Source organism: Protopterus annectens, chromosome 16.part0 (genome assembly GCF_019279795.1).
Source record: "Protopterus annectens isolate FY-2018-M chromosome 16.part0, PAN1.0, whole genome shotgun sequence".
Taxonomy (NCBI): Eukaryota; Metazoa; Chordata; order Ceratodontiformes; family Protopteridae; genus Protopterus; species Protopterus annectens.
The window spans coordinates 92,426,897-92,447,112 of NC_056750.1; the positions used below are offsets into that span (position 1 = coordinate 92,426,897).

Consider the following 20,216-nt stretch of genomic DNA (forward strand, 5'->3'; position numbering starts at 1 on the left):
AGGCGATCCAAACAACACATCAGACTGTAAAGGAGCATCCAAAATCCTTGTCTTAACATGCTCAGCTAAATTCTGATCCTTCAACCAGGCATGCCTGCGAAGAACAGAACTAGTAGCAGCCACCCTCGAGGAGGCCTGTACAGCATCAAAACCACATTGCAAAGAATGCTTACCCACTTGCTCAGACACATGAACCAAGTCCAGCAACTCTTTACACTCAATACCTTCCGCCAAAGCATCCACCTTAGATTTTAATTGTGAAAGGAGATAATTCTGATATTTTAGCATGTGAAACTGACAATTCAACGCTCTCATGGCTAGAGTGGAAGAAGTATACACTTTCTTTCCCCACCTATCCAAGGCCCTTGCCTCTTTATCAGTGGGAACAGGATTTTTAACCACAGAAGCCTTAACACCTTTAGGCCCTTGAGAAATAGTTTCTGGGTCCGCCCTAGGACTCTTAAACAAATACTTATGAGCTTCGGGCACCCTATAATACCTATCAGGCTTAACAGGAGCAGGAGGCAAAGAGTCAGGATTCAGGGAAGCCTCTGCTAAAACATCTTCCACCACATTCAACACAGGAGGAATAGCTAAGGGCCTATGCTGGGGCAAAAACAAGAATTCCCTAAGCCTTTTCCTGGAATCAGAGTAATTCTGGCCTTCCCAATTAAAGTGCTCCCTCATGGAATGCAGAGTCTCTGAAAATGAGAAATCCTCAGGAGGAGAAGCTGTAGGAGTGGAATCATCCACATCAGAATCAGAATAAGTAGGATACTCCTGCAAGTCTTCCGCAGAAGACTCTGAAGCCTCTGAACACTGTTCAAAACTATCAAACTCCGGTTCCACCCTAGGCCTCTTATCAGGCGGGGGCATAGAACCTCTAATCATAGTAATCAAATCTTCTGCCATTTTAAGCATATGTTTCTTAGGTACAGAACCCGAAATGCTAGGAGAAGCCCCCACTGAAGCTGAACTAGGCCTACTTCTCAAAGAAGTTTTGGCAACAGAAGGAGAGGCTCTAACTACCTTGGGAAGAGAGGGAAGAACAGTTACCTGAGAAGCCCCCTCAGCCTGGCCTACCTCCTGAGAAGGCACATCCTGTAACAGTAAAGTTTCTGCCTGAGACTCCATGGAAACTCCTGGCAAAACCTCTGGCTCCACTGAGCCTTCTAAAGAACCGACGTCCGGGACTGCCGGTTCATCAACCCTAGGCTTCACTGTTTTGTCCTTGCGCTTCTTGGGCCAGGCGGCCGGAGCATCCGACGGCATTTTATAATTGCAACGCTTCCCAAACACTAACCTGGCACAGTCTAACCTCCTCTTAATAGTGCGTTTGTTAAACCTAGCACAAGAGCGGCAACCAACAACGTCGTGCTCAGGCCCTAAACAAGGTATACACAAGGTATGGTAATCCCTATGAGGTATCTGTTTCCCACAAGAAATACAGTTATTCACTTTTTCTGACATCCGTAAAATACTGAGGCAAGAAAAAACCAAAATGTTCCCCAACGGGGTACTTAGCCAACTCTGTTTCGGTCTGAAACTCCGGTTTCGAAAATATTTCAGAACGCCAACCTGCACTCGCAAAACTGCTTCTGCATCGGACCATGCGGCAAAAAAGACTGAGGATATGACGTCGGTCATGCGCATTAGTACCCTGACGTACTGACGTCAGTCTAATGCGCCCTGACCGACGTCAGCCTTATACTCTGGTATTCGGGCCGACTGGACGCGGACTATACCCAATAGTAAGGACTGCAGCAATGGAAAACGAAGAACATCAATAGATGCCTTTTCCCAAAATTTGCAGCACAATTGCTACTTCCCATGCACTAAAAAACACTAGCAGTATTTTCATCATTCAAAATCAGTAAGACTAGTAGTACAACCACAAACAGTTTAGCAATTAGACACTATACTCTGAATCATTAGTAGATGACCAGTCATTATGAATCATTAGAACTACTGGCTACTATAACGTCAATATTTTTTTCCTTAGATGGACAGATGACTGAATTTTTCATATTCCAAGTCTGTGCTATGCGCACTACATTTTATGAAAATAACTTACCTTTCTCAGCATCTCCCGGATTTTTTCTGCATCTTTAGCAGAATATATGTGCCAAAGTGCACCTGGCTTTTCCTTTCCTTCATGGATCCGATGCTGTGTGAGTTCATCCACATCTCCTTCTGCTATTGTCATCATCACCTCTGGTAAGTAAAGAAAATCATTACTGCAGTTCACTCCAAGTCCTAAAAAGCTCAAGTACTTAAAAGCTAAACAAATTTTAGAAATTTCTATACAGGAATCAATAGCATTTCATTTTGTGCTACATTTTCACTGTTTAGTCAAAAAAAACGTCCAAGAAATTTGGAACTAAATAGGTGCACAGTCCTGATATACAACATGCTAACATCACACAATTTTCAGTAAGCACTCCAAAATATGCTGGTAAATCTATAATCGCCATTCTGTGAACATCTTGGGCTTCTCTGCTTTTCTGGGTATTTAGAGCAATGAAAGACTGTGGTAACTATGCAAGTTTGACATCCACTTCAAGCAAAATAACAGGCAGGTTATTTGAAGAAATTTAAAAAATTCCTTAAATACAGATGTCCAAGTATTTAACAAAGCTTCACTAAAGGAGTTCTAGAAGTCATGGCAGACGTATACAAATCAAATGTAGGCAGAATGATACAAACTTCAGAAAGACACTACTTAGAACAGATAACTAGCTCCATGGTGTAGAAGGATAAACAAATGAGCTACTACTACGCAGGCAATCAAATTATGACTAGATGTTTGGGTGCCAGTAGGACCAGGCAAGGAAGGATGGGAGTGGAAAGGCCACTGTGGGCCCACCCATCCTGGGGAGGGAGACCGGGAGATGGTGGGTCTGGCTCACCATATCAATTAAACCTAATGGGACCGCTAGGTGTTACACACCACTGAGTTCTGACCTAGTGAGCACACCCTGCCTAGTGTATTTGAATTGTGACACCTACAGGAAATTCAGCAATGCAGATGAAAGCTTCAAAGCGGTGATTAGATCAAACGAGCCACCAAGGAGGGGCTGCTCCACAGAGGAGAGGGGTAGGCCACCCTGGCAGGACCAGCAAACTGACCTACCCCACCATCCAACACTCATCATGAGACAGATGGTTGAGCTGGGATTCCCAGGCAGGAATGAATGGGCCAAATGGGTGAAGGAAGAAGAGGCACTGGGCAGGTCCTGGTAAGAGGGATTACAAAAATAACTACACAAACAAATAAATAATATATATATTTTATATCAAATATATGACTGGGGAGTTAGAAGAACAGCAAAAGAGTGCATGGTGAAGTTCCTTAGTGACCTGGCCAAATGTTTCCTAGACAGTATGAATACCACCTAGGGTCTTCCCCTGAAGTGTGGCTATTGGCCTAGTGTAACTAACCTGGTCAACAAATTATAAATAAAAATAGTGTAAGATGCTGAAAGCTGGAGGAGTGATTAAGCTCTAGAAGGTTCTGTAAAAGTTACAGATAACAGCTAAGATTGAATAAGAAATGCAAATCATTCAAGAGTAAGACTACACAGTCTGACACTGGCTCTAAAGAAAGCAATACAATAGATAGTACAAATCGTGAAAGTTGCAGATCAAATTTCTCAATGCAGCAGAAGCCTTTAGGCTAGACGGGTTGCATCTTGCCCAAGACACAAATGGACAGCTTCCCAAAGCTCTGGCCCCCTCCAACACGTCTACTGTGACCACTGACTGAACAGCCCTGAGGAGGGAAAAATCAACAGTCAAGAGTAGAAGACCTTCAGGACTTCCCTTCTACCATGTACATTTTTCCGAACAGAAAGCCAAGTCCCACTTCAGTGAAAATGTACATAAGTGAAAGTGCACTTTCGTGGAAATAAGTTAATGGAAGCACAGTACAGTGGGGATAAGGAAATATACCATTTTCCCCAATGTAGTGCAATCTCGGAGTTAGTATATACAAGTAGCGGAGGTGTGGGAGGGTGCAGGGGGCTTGCCCTGCCTTTCACTTTGCCGGGCACACCTCCACTGCTTATATATATCTATATATATCTATATATATATATATCTATATATCTATATATCTATATATAGATATATATATATATATCTATATATCTATATATCTATATATATATCTATATATCTATATCTATATATCTATATATATATATATATATATATATATATATACACACATACCAACTTCAAAATCAGTGGGTATTGGCTGTCTGTTGTTCAAAAAAGTGTTTTTTCAAACAGAAGTAGACCCAGATATGTGTGTGTGTGTGTGTGTGTGTGTGTGTGTGTGTGTGTGTGTGTGTGTGTGGTATTTTTAATTCTATTTGCATTAATGGTTCTTCCCCTTTAAGAAATGCAGCATTTCTTTAATAAAGGAAGTTTCCTATTAAAGGCTGCCATTTTTAGCTTTGTCCTTTCAGCCACCACAAACTGGATGTCATCCATGTCCTTTTTGGCTGTTTCAGTGTCCAGAGTACAGGTAAAACATCTTTACTGGGGCACGGACATGTACTCCAGGACGCTGCTGGATGTGTCCAAGGGAAGGGATTTCTTGATGGGACAGAAATTCCTTCTATAAATCAGTCACTGAAGATACCTATAAAGAAAAAAAAAGGCTAAACATTGCTCATTAAAAGATTTGGTATCTATGAAATAGGATGATTTTCTTACCTTAACCAAATATCGTCAGTAAGTCCTGGTGTATAGGATTCAGTGCCTGGAAATCAAGTCAGCCAAAATACTCTTGATGAAGATGTATCAAATTACTCTGATGGAGAAAGGGTAGTTTTTCCTGCAGATTCTCAAGCCCAAAACTCTGATACTGAGGAAACCCTGGTCATTGCAAACTCCTTTGGAGGAATTCTCTCTCTCACACATTACTGCCAGGATGAATGAGGAGCTTTTATGGAAACAAATGGACGTTCCTCAAAAAACTGAGGAGGTATACGATATGTTGCCAGTGAATATGCTTCATTTTATGTCTCTTCCTCCTCTAGTGCCAGCCCTACAGGATGTATATAACTGCTGCCTGTAACAACCTTGATTCAGAACTTTCAGTCCCCAAACAAGAAGATGGGCTTTATGTATTTTCACAAACCAACAAGCACTTTTCTCATTTGTCTGACCCTGCAGCAATATCAACATCTATGTCAGCAGGTAACAGGCTCCTGTGCAGACTGCGCAGATACTGTATCTAAGGCCTCAGCTTCTGCTACTGTTTTGAGGAGTTATGCCCGAGTACATAAGCAAAAGTTTTATGATGCTGTAAACTCTGAAATATTTAATTCAGCTTAAGATAAGGAAGGTTTATTTGGCCCAACTGCTACTCAGGTCCTCATACAATTAGGTGAGAAGGAGAAATTAATTCAGGGAGTTAATTCAGGTAGTGTGGGAGGAGCCAGAGCTTTTTGAAAATGACTGGTTATTGCGTCATGGGCAAGTGACAATCCTTATAGCTTAAAAGCTACTGCAGCAGTGGGAGTGATGAACATGTTGGGCATCTCAGTAATGCCTACAATGAACCAAGTAAAGTTAAGCAAAAATGCAGTGAATAAGGCAAATGATGCTAGTCTGCAGACTGAGGGGAGTGGACATACATTCATAGAAATTCCAAAGCCATCGAGTCCCATGACCTTGCTCCTTGCCAACACCCATCAGGCCATACCTTCCTTCTCCAGTAGGTGCCATGCCAGTCAATCTCAAAGTAAATTTACGGATATTCATCCAGTCCTCTAGTTTACATTTAAAGGAAGATAGTGAGTCACGCTGCTTAACTTAAAAAGTTTATCCAGAGGCTTGGGAGGCCTGTGGATATAAGCATGCCCCCCCCCCATGTGTTTTTGTTTTTACTTATTTGCTGGTGGAAGCTTTAGTTCCTTGTGTGGATGCCATCAATACCAGGAGAAGTAGTGCACTGGATGTGTGATATGCAGCTAGCTGTAATGTTGTAAATAATTATATCATTTGTATATCAAACTGATTTGTACAGTTGCTTGTGTTAAAAATGCATCTGAAAAGTTGTTTGTGTTAAAATGTATCAACAGTGCTTCCTGCTGGAAAGCAAAGAAATGTGCATGCATTATTGTAACTGCATTAAATGCATGTGTTTCAACAGAGGATAATGGCAGAGCAGAGGTTAATCACAATCCAGCAGCAGCAAACTTAAAAATATATCTGAAATTAAATTACATTATGGGTTAAGCCATAAAGATATTATCCGACAGTTCTGAATGGAGTCAGAGATGCAATGTCTGTGGCAGAGAATAGGCTGCAGCTCCTGCAGGAAGAGTAAATTGATTTTATGACTTCCAGCAGCTGCCTCACATCTGAACAAAGCTCTGTCTGTATGGTAACATGTAGGTGCTAAAATCCTGTCAGCTTCTAGTGTTGGCGAGTGTGGGAAACAGTCAGATGACCACTTGTGATGGCATTGTGTAATCAATTCAGAAATAATATTTAGATATTAGTAGGAGATTGTTCTTAGCATTCTGCATTCTGTCTTGGATCTGACAACAAGGACCACTCAGCGAAATTATCTTGCCTTGCTCTATTCAATAAGTAACTTTAGGGAACAGTAATTCTATCAGATAAGTCAGGAAAATACAGTGAGATTAAAAGTACTGTTTCCTATAACTTTGTGAAACTTTCCAGCAGTGTTACTTTTAATACCTCCTGTGACAAACTCTGGTGTTTAGTGTAAATCGATATTTAGTATTTTCATGTTCTGTTATTTATTATTAAACATAGTTAAACTTTTCATTGTGGCTCATCTTTTCAGAAAATATTTTAAGCTTTGAGAGTATCTGCACATATTTATTTGGTGATAAGTCTGGATACTCAAAACCTGGCTGTTTGGCCAACATTATCATTTGTATTAATATTAATTTCACTCCATATAATTGGGTACCCTGGCAAGCGCCTTAAGTAGCTGACTTTGTAGTGCTTGAATGCAGTGATAACTACACCTTATAGTCTGGGCAGAAGAGGGTATAGCTAATAAACCTGTGCCAGCCTTTCCTAGGTGTGCTTGTGGGTATATGCAAATGAAAACTCGGTGTGTGTGTGTCAGCTACTTAGGGAGCAGGGACAGAAAGTACTGGTTTCACAGAGTGGTGGAGGACTTGGCTCGGGCACTCAGCTGAGGACTTAACTGCATCTGTACCAGTGGGGAGCCTTATTAGGGACCTGGACGGAGACAGATACAGACACCTAAACCCTGGGCTGAGTGTCAGCTCTGTCTGCTCTTAAGGGAATTTGTGCTTGATGCAGAGAGATCTGCATCTTGAAATACTGAGTGCATCCATTTGTATTCAAAGTGCATGTCCCTCTCCAGTGTCAGTGGTGAGGATTCAGGCTGCTTGATTACTGGGGACATTACATATTGGTGGTAGTGGTGGCCACTGAACCTCTGTAGGCTGTATGCAGTTCTTACTAAAGGCGTGCATTCTCTCAGCAGCCACACGGTGAACATTCAAAGATTCGCATCACAACAGTTTTTATTTTTTTTGTTAGTTTAGTCAGGCAGAGCAAGCAAAAATGTCAGCAGAGGATTATGGCAGGCTGACAAATAACCAGATGGCCAAGGTGTGTGAAACCAAAGGACTGGTGTATGCAAACCTGATTTAAGAGGAAATTATTTCAGCCTTAGTCACAGCTCAGACCAGCATCCAGGATGAGAACCAGTCTGGTGATGGGAATTTGCAGCCCTCAGAAACAGGGCAGGAACTTTTCCTCAGTGGACTTAAAAATCCATCTGAAGATGGTGAGACTTGAACTGGAGGCCAAACGTTTGGCATTAGAATCAGCAGACAGACTGCAGCGCTTGGAGGTTGAAATAGAAGCAGAGAGACTGCATAGAAGCTGAAGAAAATGAGAAGCAGCGTCAAGATGAGAAGGACATGCTGACTTCTTCACCAGGGTCATGGAGGTAATGGGGAAGGGAATAACTGAACCCCAGAAGCAATATACATCAGTAAATTTCTTCCACAATTTACAGAGGGTGATAATTTTGATAGTTTTATTTATAACCTGGAAAGGGTATGTAAACAATGTAATGTTAACCAACGGCTCTGGGTACACTTCCTGACACCCTGATGTTTCTAAATAGTCAGATACTGATTGTTTGAACTATTATAAAGTTAAAGATGTTTATTGGAATGTTTTAAGTTATCAACTGAAACTTACAGAAAAAAAGGTTCTTTAGCATAGACGCAAGGCAGATGAAAGTATATGTGATTATACTACTGAGTTAAGCATTCATTTTCATAGGTGGGTGAGTGGGTGCCAGGGCACCACTTTCGAAGGGCTTGCAGATCTTTTGGTGAGGGAACAAGACCTTAGCACTTTGCCTGAGGCCATGTGAATCTGGTTGGCAGCAGAAAATGCAACTCTGCAGATGATCTGGGGAAGAAACTGGATCTCTACTTGGCAAGCAGGGCATCACTGCACAGGAATGGAATACCCAGTGCTGCACATGGATACAAGGCAACCCATGGTGGGCAGCCTAAACCACCCCAACAGAGTCCACCAGTAACAGGGGAAGCATTAGTTCAGGTACATGGCCATGATCAAGGGTTAAATGTTTTAAAGGTAACCAGTGTGGCCATGTAGCATACAGATGTCCAGAGACATGGTGGGGAAAAAAAGATGGGGGAGTCAGTACGTGGGAATAACATTATGTCAGTGGTAAGTTGTCTGGAGACAACAGGGGCACCAAACTATCAGAAGATGTCACATCCTATTTTACTGGATGGAAAACAGGTTACTGCAAAGAGAGAGAGCGCCTCTGACATAACCATTGTGAAGCCTGTAGTGGTTAAAGAGGAAAAATACTTGCCTGAGCAGTTCACTCCAGTCAGAACATTAGGAGGGTCCCCATTCCAAATACCTTTGGCCAGGGTTAACCTTGACTGGGAGGGTGGAAAAGGAAGCAAGCAAGTAGGTGTGTTTGAGGCTATCCCTGCCGAGTTCCTGATAGGGAATTATTTTGATAATGTAGTACCTTGTGTGCATGCAGTTTCATGCAGTCAGGCTTGGAGACAGGAATGTGGGTCTGGTAACTTAATGGAGACCTAAACAGACCTCATACCTGAAGCCAGGACTGGTGGGGTGGCTATTTCAGGGAGGGAGCTACCCTAAATCAGTGAGCCACAGCAACTCATAGGTACTGATATTACATGTCCCGACAGAGTGACTGCAAGAGCAGAGGTGAATGTAGTACACAGGCTGACAGGCCCCGCTGTCAGAGGATATAAGACTTCCGGTGGAAGGGTAGCTGGAAATATTTAAAAAAGTAAAGCTGAGAGCCTCAGTTCTCAGACGCTATACTAACAGGCTTGAGGAAGGTAGCTAGGGATGCATCTGATTCTCAAGGAAAATAGGAATCGGTATACTGGAACAAAGGGTTATTGTACAGACAGTGGACCCCTGAAGGTTTGGCTAGAGGGTGAGGTAAAACAGCAGATGGTAGTGCCTAGAGCTTATGGTCTGGCACTTCTAGCCATAGCCCATGACACTCCTTTTACAGGTCATGTGGGCATAAAGTGTACCAAGAGACGTATTATGCAGAACTTTTACTGGGCTGGGATTACAAGTGGTGTAACAGGGTACTGCAGGACATGTGAGCACTGCCAAAAAGTAGGCAAGGCAGGAGACAAGGTCAAAGCTCCTTTGATGGTTTTGCCTGTGATTGAGGAGCTGTTTCAGAGGGTAGCTATGGATATTGTTTAGCCTTTGAGTACCCCAAGCTCCACAGGGAAGAAATATACCCTGGTGGTAGCAGATTATGCTACTAGATACCCCAAGGCAGTTGCTCTGTTCTCCACTGAGGAGGAGAAGTTGGCAAATGCTTTGCTAAGGATTTTCAGCAGGGTAGTTTTCCCAAAACGAATACTGACTGATAAGAGATGCCAATTTCACATCAGACCTGCTGGTTTGTTTGTGGAAGCACTGCGGGGTGAAGCACCTAAAGACCATCCACTACCATTCCCAGACTAATGGTCTTGTGGGCAGGTTAAACTCTACACTAAAGACCATGACACGGGCATTTGCAGACCAGTTTAAGTGAGAGAATGGGACAAATATCTGGCCCCATCTGCTGTTTGCTTTCAGAGAGGTGCCCCATGAATCCACAGATTTTGAGTTGCTGTATGGGCATAGGGTGAGGGGACCTAGAGACCGGATTCATGATGAGTGGAAGGGTGAGTGTGAATCCCCCAAATAGCCTGTTGTGGGGCATATGTCCTACACCTCAGGACAAGGCTCAGGGAGCTCATGGGTTTGGGTCAAGGACAAACTGGCAGGAGCCCAACAACAGAAAAATGCCTGGTATGCCAGGAATGTTCAAGCCAAAGAGTATGCTGTGGGGCAGTAGGTGATGGTTCTCATTCTGGTCAGGCACAATAAGCTGCAGGCAGCTTGGGAGGGGACCCTTCAAAGTGGTAAGGAAGGTCAGTGATGTAAACTACATGGCAGAACTGCTAGGCAGAAAGCAGGGGTCCAAATTGTACCATGTTAACTTGATGAAACCTTACCATGAGAGGGAGGTCCTGGTGCTAAGTATTTGCAGTAGGAGGCAGGAGTCATCTGAGGGGGGGGGGGGTCTATGGCTATAGTGAGCCAGCCAGTAAAATGTCAAGTTACTATGGTGGAGCATTTATAGTTGCAGGCATATGATACGACAGTGTAGCACTGTAGTGGGGTCAGTAATGCCAAGGTAGATGGAATCTGAAGACAGAGTATGGGGTAATGTATTCCCAGACAGGCTCATTCCTCTCAAGCAATGTTTCTCAAGGGGCACTTGAAAAACTAGTTCGAGTCTTCAAAGGGTGCAGACAACAGGAGGTAATGCCAGTCATACCAGGAGAAGTAGGGCATTGGAAGTGTGACATGTACCAGCACATCTAGCAGGAATTTTGTAAATAATGTCATCTGTATTTCTAACTAATTTTTTTACAGATGTTTGTGTTAAAAATGTATCTAAAAAGTTGTTTGTGTTAAAATGCATCAACAGTGCTTCCTGCTGGAAAGCAAATAAATGTACATGCATTACTGTAACTGAATTAAATGTGTGTGTTTCAATAGAGAATACTGGCAGAGCAGAAGTTATTCACAATCCAGCTGCAGCAAACTTTAAAATAAATCTGAAATTAAATTACTTTATGGGTTAAGCCATAAAGATATTATCCCACAGTACTGAATGGAGGCAGACACGTAATGTCTGTGCTAGAGAACAGGTTGCAGCTCCTGTAGGAAGAGTGAAACTGTTATGGTTTTATGACTTCCAGCAGCTGCCCCACATCTCAGCAAAGTTCTGTGTGTAAGGTAACATGTAGGTGCTAAAATCCTGTCAGCTTCCAGTGTTGTTGAGTGTGGGAAACAAGAGTCAGATGACCAGATATGATGTCATTGTGTAATCAACCCAGAAATAATATTTAGACATTAGTAGGAAACTGCTCTCAGCATTCTGCATTCTGTCTTGAATCTGACAATAAGGATCACTCAACCAAATTATCTTGCCTTGCTCTTTTCAGTAAGTAACTTAACTAGGGAACAGTAATTATTTTATATTAGTCGGGAAAATATAGTGAGATTAGAAGCACTGTTTTTCTATAACAGTGCGAAACTTTCCATCCGTGTTATTTTTAAATAGGTATTTAATTTAGTATTTTCATGTTCGTATTTATTATTAAATGTATTTAAACTTTTCATTGTGGCTGGTCTTTTTATAAAATATTTAAGCTTTGAAAGTATTTGCAAATATTTATTTGGTGATAACTCTGGACACCCCTGAATGCCTGGCTGTTGGGTATTAATATTAATTTCACTCAGTAGAACTGGATACCCTTGCAAGAGCCTTGGGGGTAGGTTGCTTTGTAGTGCTTGATGGCAGTGATAACTACCTTATAGTATGGGCAGAAGGAGGCATAGCTAGTACACCTGTGCCAGCCTTTCCCAGGTGTGTGTCTGTGTGGGGGCAAATCAAGTCTGTATGTGTGTGAGAGAGCTACTTGCAGCAGGGACACACAGCATTGCTTTTACAGAAAGAGAGATGGAGGACTTGTCTTGGGCACTCGTCTGAGGAGTTAACTCCGCATCTGTACCAGTGCGGAGCCTTATTGGGGACCTGGGGGGAGACAGAGACATCCAGACCCTTGTCTGAGTGTGTGCCCTGCATGCACAAAGGAAACTGTGCCTGATGCAGAGGTTTACATCTGGATATACTCTGTGTATCCATTTGTATTAAAAGTGCAAACCCCTCTCCAGTGTCAGTGGTGAAGACTCAGGCTCCTTGATTACTGGCCCAGTGTATGGATGTCACATATTGGTGGCAGTGGTAGTCATCACACCCTGGCTCAAGTATTGATGGAGCTATTGGATTTGTGGAGAAAACAGACCTAGGACATTAGGGTCTCTAATGGTGCAGTACGAGAGATAAGAGATCTCCCCTCAAAAATATGTAAGACACTTAAGTAAATGGATAAAGCTTCCAGCGTCTCTTGGAAATTCAGAACTGCGATCATTATGGTAAGGAATCTTTGGGGTCTTTCTAATTGCTTGATGTGTTAGTAAGATACTCGACAACTGGCCTGATCAATGCAGAGTATAAAAGCGTGATTACCTCTTAGCTGGGCTAAATGCAACATTTTCCCAGCAACCATTTTCACATGATGGTCAAAAAGAGGGAGCTATCAACCCAAGCACTTAGGTCTGTGACTACATTTTTATTTAGTAGTGCAGTGTTGCTAACAAAGTACAAAGAGCAGTGGGGTTGTCTAGCAAAAGTGATAACACTCTTTATAATTAATTTGAGGCATTTTTCAGCACACCAAAAGTGTACCACGTAGACGTCATTCTGCAGGGTTGGGTGTCACATGGTGACTGAACCTCAGTTTGCAGATGTATGCAAACTCAGTTAGCTAGGGGTTTGGTTCTTGGCTAAGAGACCTGAGAAGCAAATAGAAAAGGAGAGGTCTGAGGACACAGCCTTAAAGGGTACTACTGGTCACTTTCACACTTTCTGATAAACATGCAAAACTCACTGCGTAAGATACCTTTCAAACAGTTTGCTAGCCATCTTACTATATATGGGTCATTTTTAAAGCATTCAGCTTGTGTATTATGCCAGCATGAGGAATGTCTTTTAAGGCCTTGAAAGGTCAAAATACACCAAGTGCATTGCACAGCCACCATCTACATCCTCAGTAATCCTTCTGAAGGAGTTTACTGGATCTAACAGACAGGATCAATCCTTCACAAAGCCAAACTGCTGGTGGTCAAGTCTAATAAGATTCTTGATATCACAACTTATGTGATCAGTTACAATACTTTCCACAGTTTTGCAGACTAGGCTTGTAAAGATGACAGGTCTGTAACTAGCAGGTCAGCTGTAAGGCCAACTTCAAGGAGGGGTACCTCCGTGGCACTGCACCATTCATGAAGGACAAAACCAGCAGCTAAACTTCAGTTAAACAGTTACGAGAGAGAGAGAGACTGACTTAGAAGATGCAGAAATGATGGTTATGTACTTACAATAATGTCAGAACTGTGTTGTCTCATTTTAGTCCTATTCAACATTTGGGTTGTCAGATCTGACCTCGATGCCTTCTCCCAGAGCTTTGGATCCAAGATTCTGACTCCTCCGTCATCCTCAATTCCTTCCCTCCTGTCTGGTTTACCTCAGACAGAGTTTGCTGACTATTCTAATTATACAGACAAAGCTTTTTTGAAGCTAGAGGTAAAAAAATAAAGTTTGGTTACAAAGGATAGAGAAGGAGGTCTTATTGTTAAGAAGTGGTAAAGCAGTTCCCCATTTTAAAAGGGACTACCGGACAAGTGTCACAAGATTATGGACATATTAGTAACAGTGTCTGGTACTATTTCTAACTTGTTTCTCTTACGCAACATGGTTTTTGGCCTGGCCATAGAACCACTGGTGTTCTTATATCCTTCATGGAAGCAGACAATCAAGTTAAAAACACTGGTAAACTTTATCCACACTCCTCTTTGACCTCCCCATGGCATTCAATACAATTTCCCATTCTCTACTTCTCTCTAAACTGACTCACCTCTGTGTTACCCTCCCTCATTGAATTGGTTCAATAGCAACCTTACAAATAGACAACAATCCCCAAATGGTACAACACCTTCTCACCTTTTCTAAATATATCTACAGGTGTACCCCAAGGCTTCATACTAGGGCCCCTCCTTTTCAGCATATTCATGAATAACTTTCACTCTTCTCTTTCCAGTGGGTCAGTAATTCAATATGCGGAGGACTCATCATCTGCACTGTTAACTCTACATCTGAACTTATATCACTAACTCAAAACTCCTTCTCATCAACTGAAACTAGGATGGCAAGCAACCATCTTGCCCTTAACCCCAACAAAAAAGAAGTTATGTACTTACCATAATGTTCCATGTGAGTTGTTCATCTCAGCTTCATTCTTACTGATGGGTTTGGAGTTGATTCCTCGGCTCCGAGTCAGCCTACTACAAAGCTCGAGGTTTTTTAAACAGCTCAAGGCCAAGTCCCTATCCCATGATGCACCTATAGGTACCTCATATCTTGTTTGCTGTGTATAATAATACCATATGTCATTCTATCACTCCATAAGAGAAAGTATAGAAGGGTTGATCAACCAGGAAGGATCCAGCATCTCGGACTTCTAAAAGCACAGGAGGGGGTAGGAGGGAGGGACGTAAGAATGAGGGCGAGATGAACAACTCACATGGAACGTTATATGTTAAGTACATAACTTCTTTATGTGAAGTTGTTCTAACTCGCCGTTCATTCTTAATGATGAGTAGCACCCCAAACACCATCTATCTCGGGTGGTTCACAGGAGTATATTTTTCAGGACAGTGGATCCAAAGGATGCCCTGTCAACTTTTTAATGAGTGATAAAGGTATGAGGTCTTGACCAAGTGGCTGCTGCACAAATGTTATCAATAGGAACTCTGGCAGAAAAGGCAGGGGATGTAGAAAAGTACAGTTGTGTACCTACCCATAAATGTAGATGTTCGAGTGTATTCACTGTTGCAGCCATTACACTTGGGTTATCCTGCTGGCAGGCTACCCGCAGTTGGCCTGAATTCCAAAGTCCTGGTCCGGCGTCGGTTGCTGTTGCCTCTTCCCTGACAGTGTGGCAGGGGTATACAAGATGCAGCCAATGCCATTTTCTTCAGTTTTTCCTGCCCCAGATGTCAGGTGCCCCCAAGAAGTTAAGCAATACACATTGCTAATAAAAAACATACACTAAAATAAACAATACCTTTATCTACAAACAAATACACCATATAGGTTGCATAGGATGGAGAAGTATAGGTAAGTCCCAGCAAAGAAAGGGGGAAGGTGGGTGGGTGAAGTACAGTTTTGTACCTACCATAAATGTAGATGCCCGATAGGTATGCAAATGCAGTCCTGACATATGGGTTGTCCTGCCTCAGTCAGCCCTTCGGTCGGCCGGATTCCAAAGTCTGGGTCCGGAGTCGGCTGATGTCGCCCTTTCCCCGACGTCAGAGCGCCTGGGGTATAAAAGCGTCAGCCGACGCCATCTTCTTCAGTGTTTCTTGCCCCAGATGCCAGGTGCCCTCTAAAAAAGGCTAAATTTTGAAAATAGAGGAAAAATTCCAGACAAGTACAACTACATAAAAACAAATACACCATAAAAGATTACCCCAGGTAGCTAAAATGAGGGGTAGAAACCCAAAAGAATACCACAGAGGGGTAGGTGGGAGGGAAAACCTGACTGCAGTTGCATACCTATCGGACATCTACATTTATGGTAGGTACAAAACTGTACTATGTCCTTCAAGGATGCAACTGCAGTCCTGACATATGGGTTGAATACCATAGCCAACCTGGGGGTGGTAGGCACTTAAGACAAAGATGGTGTAGCTAAAATGCCCTGCAGGACTGCAGAAGCAAACCCTGCTCTGGATCTGGAATATAAAGGCAGGTTGTAATGTTTGGAAAATGTATGCACGGAGCTCCATGTAGCAGCTTCTAAAATGTCCTTTGTTGCCACTCCTCTTAAAAAGGCTGTGGAGGTGGCTGTAGCTCTGGTGGAATGTGGCCTGATGTCAGCTGGCACAGTTTTTCCATGAAAAGAGTAGCAGAACCGAATGCAATTTCCAATCCATTTAGAAATTTTCTGTTTGGAAATTGCTTTTCCCTGCAATCCAGCAGCGCAAGCTACAAAAATCTGGTCAGATTTTCTGAAAGACTTTGTTCTGTCCAAGTAGTAGCGCAACTGTCTATGTATGTCCAAGGTGTGCAGAAGTCTCTCTCCTTTATTATGAGGATTGGGAAAGAAGGTAGGCAGGTGAATAGCTTTATTCAGGGACACCCTGGATACCACCTTTGGCATGAATGACGGATTGGTTCTCAAAGAAACTCTGTCCTGATGAAAAATGAGAAATGGTTGTATTGCCATAAGGGCCTGTAGCTCAGAGACTCTTCTTGCTGAGGTTACTGCCAGAAGGAAAGCTGTCTTCCAAGACATAAATTTCAACTCTGAAGATGCTGCTGGTTCAAAGGGAAGAAGAGTTAATTTTTCCAGCATGAAGTTGAGGTCCCATGCAGGCACTGGTGGTTTCCTTGGAGGGTTGATGTTCTTTATACCTCTTAGAAACTGTCTTAGCAATGGGAGAGAAAATACAGGCGGACCAGTGTTATATTTGGCAGATATTGCTGAAGCATGTATTTTTATGGAAGAATATGAAAGGCCATTGTGGAGCATTTCAGCCAAATATTCTACAATATGTGGAATGCTCATCACTGATGGGTCTCGACCCTTTTTGCTGTTCCAGATAAGAAATCTCTTCCATTTTGCTGAGTATGTTTTTCTAGTGGAAGGTCTGCGCACCTCCAGGATGACATCTTTTATCCTTTTGGAAAGTGTATCCTGAGGAATAGTCATGGAATATTCCAAGCTGTCAGCTTCAATGTTTTGAAGCTGGGGTGTTGTGTCCTGTAATTATGCTGTGTCAGAAGAAGTGGCCATTGAGGAAGGAGCCATGGATTGGTGTGCGTCAAGCTCCGTAGCAGTGGGTACCAGTGTTGTCTTGGCCAGTCTGGAGCTATCAGTATGACTTTTGGTTGCTCTGTCTTGATCTTTAGTAACATCTTGGTCATCAAAGGAAGAGGTGGGAAGGCATATAGTGTTAGAGAGTTCCAACTGAAGGAGAGAGCGTCCACCTTCCATGCTTGAGGATGGTATGTCCTTGTGCAAAATTTTTTCAGATGGTGATTGAGGTGGGAGGCAAAAAGATCTATGTCCGGCCTTCCCCATGCTTGAGTTATTTGTAAGAAAATGTCTGGATGCAACATCCATTTGTGTGGATCCATGATGTTTCTGCTTAGGCTGTCCGCCAGAACATTGTCCTTCCCTGGTACAAACTGGGATTGTAGCTTTATTTTCAATTGTAGGGAAATATCCCAGAGATTCATTGCCAGTCTGCAAAGAGGGTAGGAATGGGTACCTCCTTGCTTGTTTATGTACCACATAACTGTGGTATTGTCTGTCTTTATTAGTAGATGGCCCTGATGCATGAACTTTTCGAAGGCCTTGATTGCATGTATCACTGCCAGCATTTCTTTTTGGTTGATGTGCAGGTGCTTTTCTTTTTGTGTCCATTGTCCTTGAATGCATCTGCCCTCCATGTGCGCCCCCCATCCATGGTCTGTGGCGTCTGTTGCTATGGTTTGACTTGTATGAGGCTTGCTGAAAGGCAGACCTTTGTTTATCTGGCTTGCTTGAGCCCACCACAGAAATTCCTTTTGAAGGCATGGAACGAGTGGGATCAATGTTTCCAGGCTGCGGCTGTGTTGAGACCATAGACTTTTTAGATACCATTGTAGTTTCCTCATATGCAGCCTTGCGTGTGGAATCAGAAGAATGCAAGATGCCATGAAACCCAGGGCCTGCAGGATTTTCCTTGCAGTCATCTGGGTGTGTTGCCAATTTTCTGAAGTATTCTGGTAATTGTTTTTGTTTTTCTTTTGTCAGAAACGCCATCTGGGTGTTTGTGTCCAGTGTGGCACCCAGGAAAGGTATTTGTTGGGATAGTACGAGACTTGATTTCTGAATATTGACTGTGTATCCCAAGGCCTGCAGTAGGTGAATGACATAGTCCAAGTTTTTTAACAAGGCTTGTTGGCTGTCCGCTTGTATAAGGCAGTCATCCAGGTAAGGGTATATTTGTATCCCCTGAAGTCTGCAATGTGCAATTACTGATGCCAGGCATTTCGTGAACACTCTGCGCGCAGTAGATAAGCCAAAGGGCAATGCTGAGAATTGATAATGCTCTGAGCCTGCAAGAAATCTGAGGTATCTTCTGCAACTTTGTCTGATTGGGACATGCAGATATGCCTCCTTGAGGTCCAGAGTTACCAGCCAAGACCCCTTGCCCAGCATGGAAAGGAGTTGCTGTAAAGTCAGCATTTTGAATTTTGGCACAATAAGGTAAGTATTCAGTGCGGACAAGTCCAGAATGGGCCTCCATTTGTTTTCTTTTCTTGGAACAAGGAACAGTCTTGAATAAAATCCTTGGCCTTGTTCTGCAGAAGGAACCTTTTCTATTGCTCTTATTTGAAGTAGGTTTATTATTTGTTTGAGTGTCTCTGCCCTTTGATTTGGTGGCAGGTTTGGCCTGCCATGCCTTGTTGGTAGTGTATGAAAATGGAATCTGTATCCTTTGTCTATTATGTCCAATATCCATTTGTCCTTTGTAATATTGTGTCAATTTTGTGAGAATAAAGATAATTTTCCGCCCAAAGGTGCTTCTGATTGAGCCCTGGATGGCAGAGTCAAAGTCAAGTCATTGAGATTGTCCCTGCGGAGCAGTGGAAGGTCCTGCCCCACCTCTCTGGTTCGGAGGCTGCCACTGACGTCCTCTGTAGGAGCCTCGAGTTTGCACTCTACCTCTGCCACGTCTGTTTTTGCCTCTTTGAAATTTGTCTGTGTCTGGAAAGGACCAATGCTTAGAAGGCCAATTCCTGCTGAATCTTGGAGGCTGTACCTGGAGGAAATCTTTGACTGTTTGCACTGATTTTGCCTTTTCCTCTATTTTCTTTAAAACCTCTTGTGCAGTAGCACCAAATAGCTTATGTTTCTCTAGTGGTGCATCCAAAAGCTTAATTTTCACATGGTCTGGCAATGTTTGTTCCTTTAACCAAGCATGTCTGCATATGACCGCACCTGTCATTGCTGCTCTACATGAAGCTTCCAATGCATCATATCCACACTGAAGGAAATGGTTGCTAACCTGATGAGTATTATGAACCAATTCCTGTAACCCCTTTCTATCTAATGGTTCAGGGGAAGCCAATTTCTTTTGCAAGTCATCCAACATTTATTCCTGATACTGAATCATAAGAAATTGACAATTTAATGCTCGCATAGAAAGGGTGGAAGATGTATATACTTTCTTGCCCCACCTTTCTAAAGCCCTAAAATCTCTTTCCGAAGGAAGTGGATTCTTAGCAGTAGTGGAGGAAACCCCTTTAGGGCCCTGAGAAATAGTTTCAGGGTCAGCAGTATGGCCCTTGTACAGAAATTGATGTGTGTCTGGGACCCTGTAGTACCTGTCTGGCTTGCTTTTCTCAAGTGTTAATATCTTTAGTATGTAATAATTACTTGTATGTTTCCCTTTTTTTGTTAATCCTTTATTTACCATGTAACAATATTTCATACTTTTTATATCTGTTTGGAGCTTTTCTCCCCGGGCCTCTACCTAAAATGTAAATATATCCAGCTAGACTAGCCCGGTTAACAAATGTAATATAAATAAAGTCACTGGGACTGTTTCCTATAAGGTTGTGATTTGTCTTCTCTGCATTTGGGAGATGAAGCACCCCATTGTTTTGGTCTGTATGAGCCTTGGGGCTGAGATCTGCCTCTTGGGCGTCTGTATCTGCCTTTTTGTGGCCTGACACTGGAAAGGACCAATTTTTTGAAGGCCAGTTCCTGCTAAATCTAGGTGGCTGTACCTGTAAGAAATCCTTTACTGTCTGCAATGATTTTGCTTTATCCTCCATTTTCTTTAACACCTCTTCTGCCTTAACACCAAAGTATCATGCTGTAATGGAGCATCCAATAATTTTGCTTTAACATGATAAGGTAAACTTTGTTCTTTTAATCAAGCATGCCTTCGAATGA

The 20,216-nt window shown here is 42.6% G+C and overlaps 1 protein-coding gene across 1 annotated transcript in view; it reads right to left on the bottom strand.

The window, feature by feature from the left end:
• LOC122790519 (lysine-specific demethylase 3B-like) overlaps window positions 1–20,216 on the bottom strand; it is a 1,629,922-nt gene that overhangs the window by 554,748 nt on the left and 1,054,958 nt on the right. Inside the window, exon 9 of the mRNA XM_044058070.1 lies at window positions 2,075–2,214. Coding sequence (XP_043914005.1) covers window positions 2,075–2,214 — 140 coding nt within the window. The remainder of the gene's footprint in view (window positions 1–2,074; window positions 2,215–20,216) is intronic.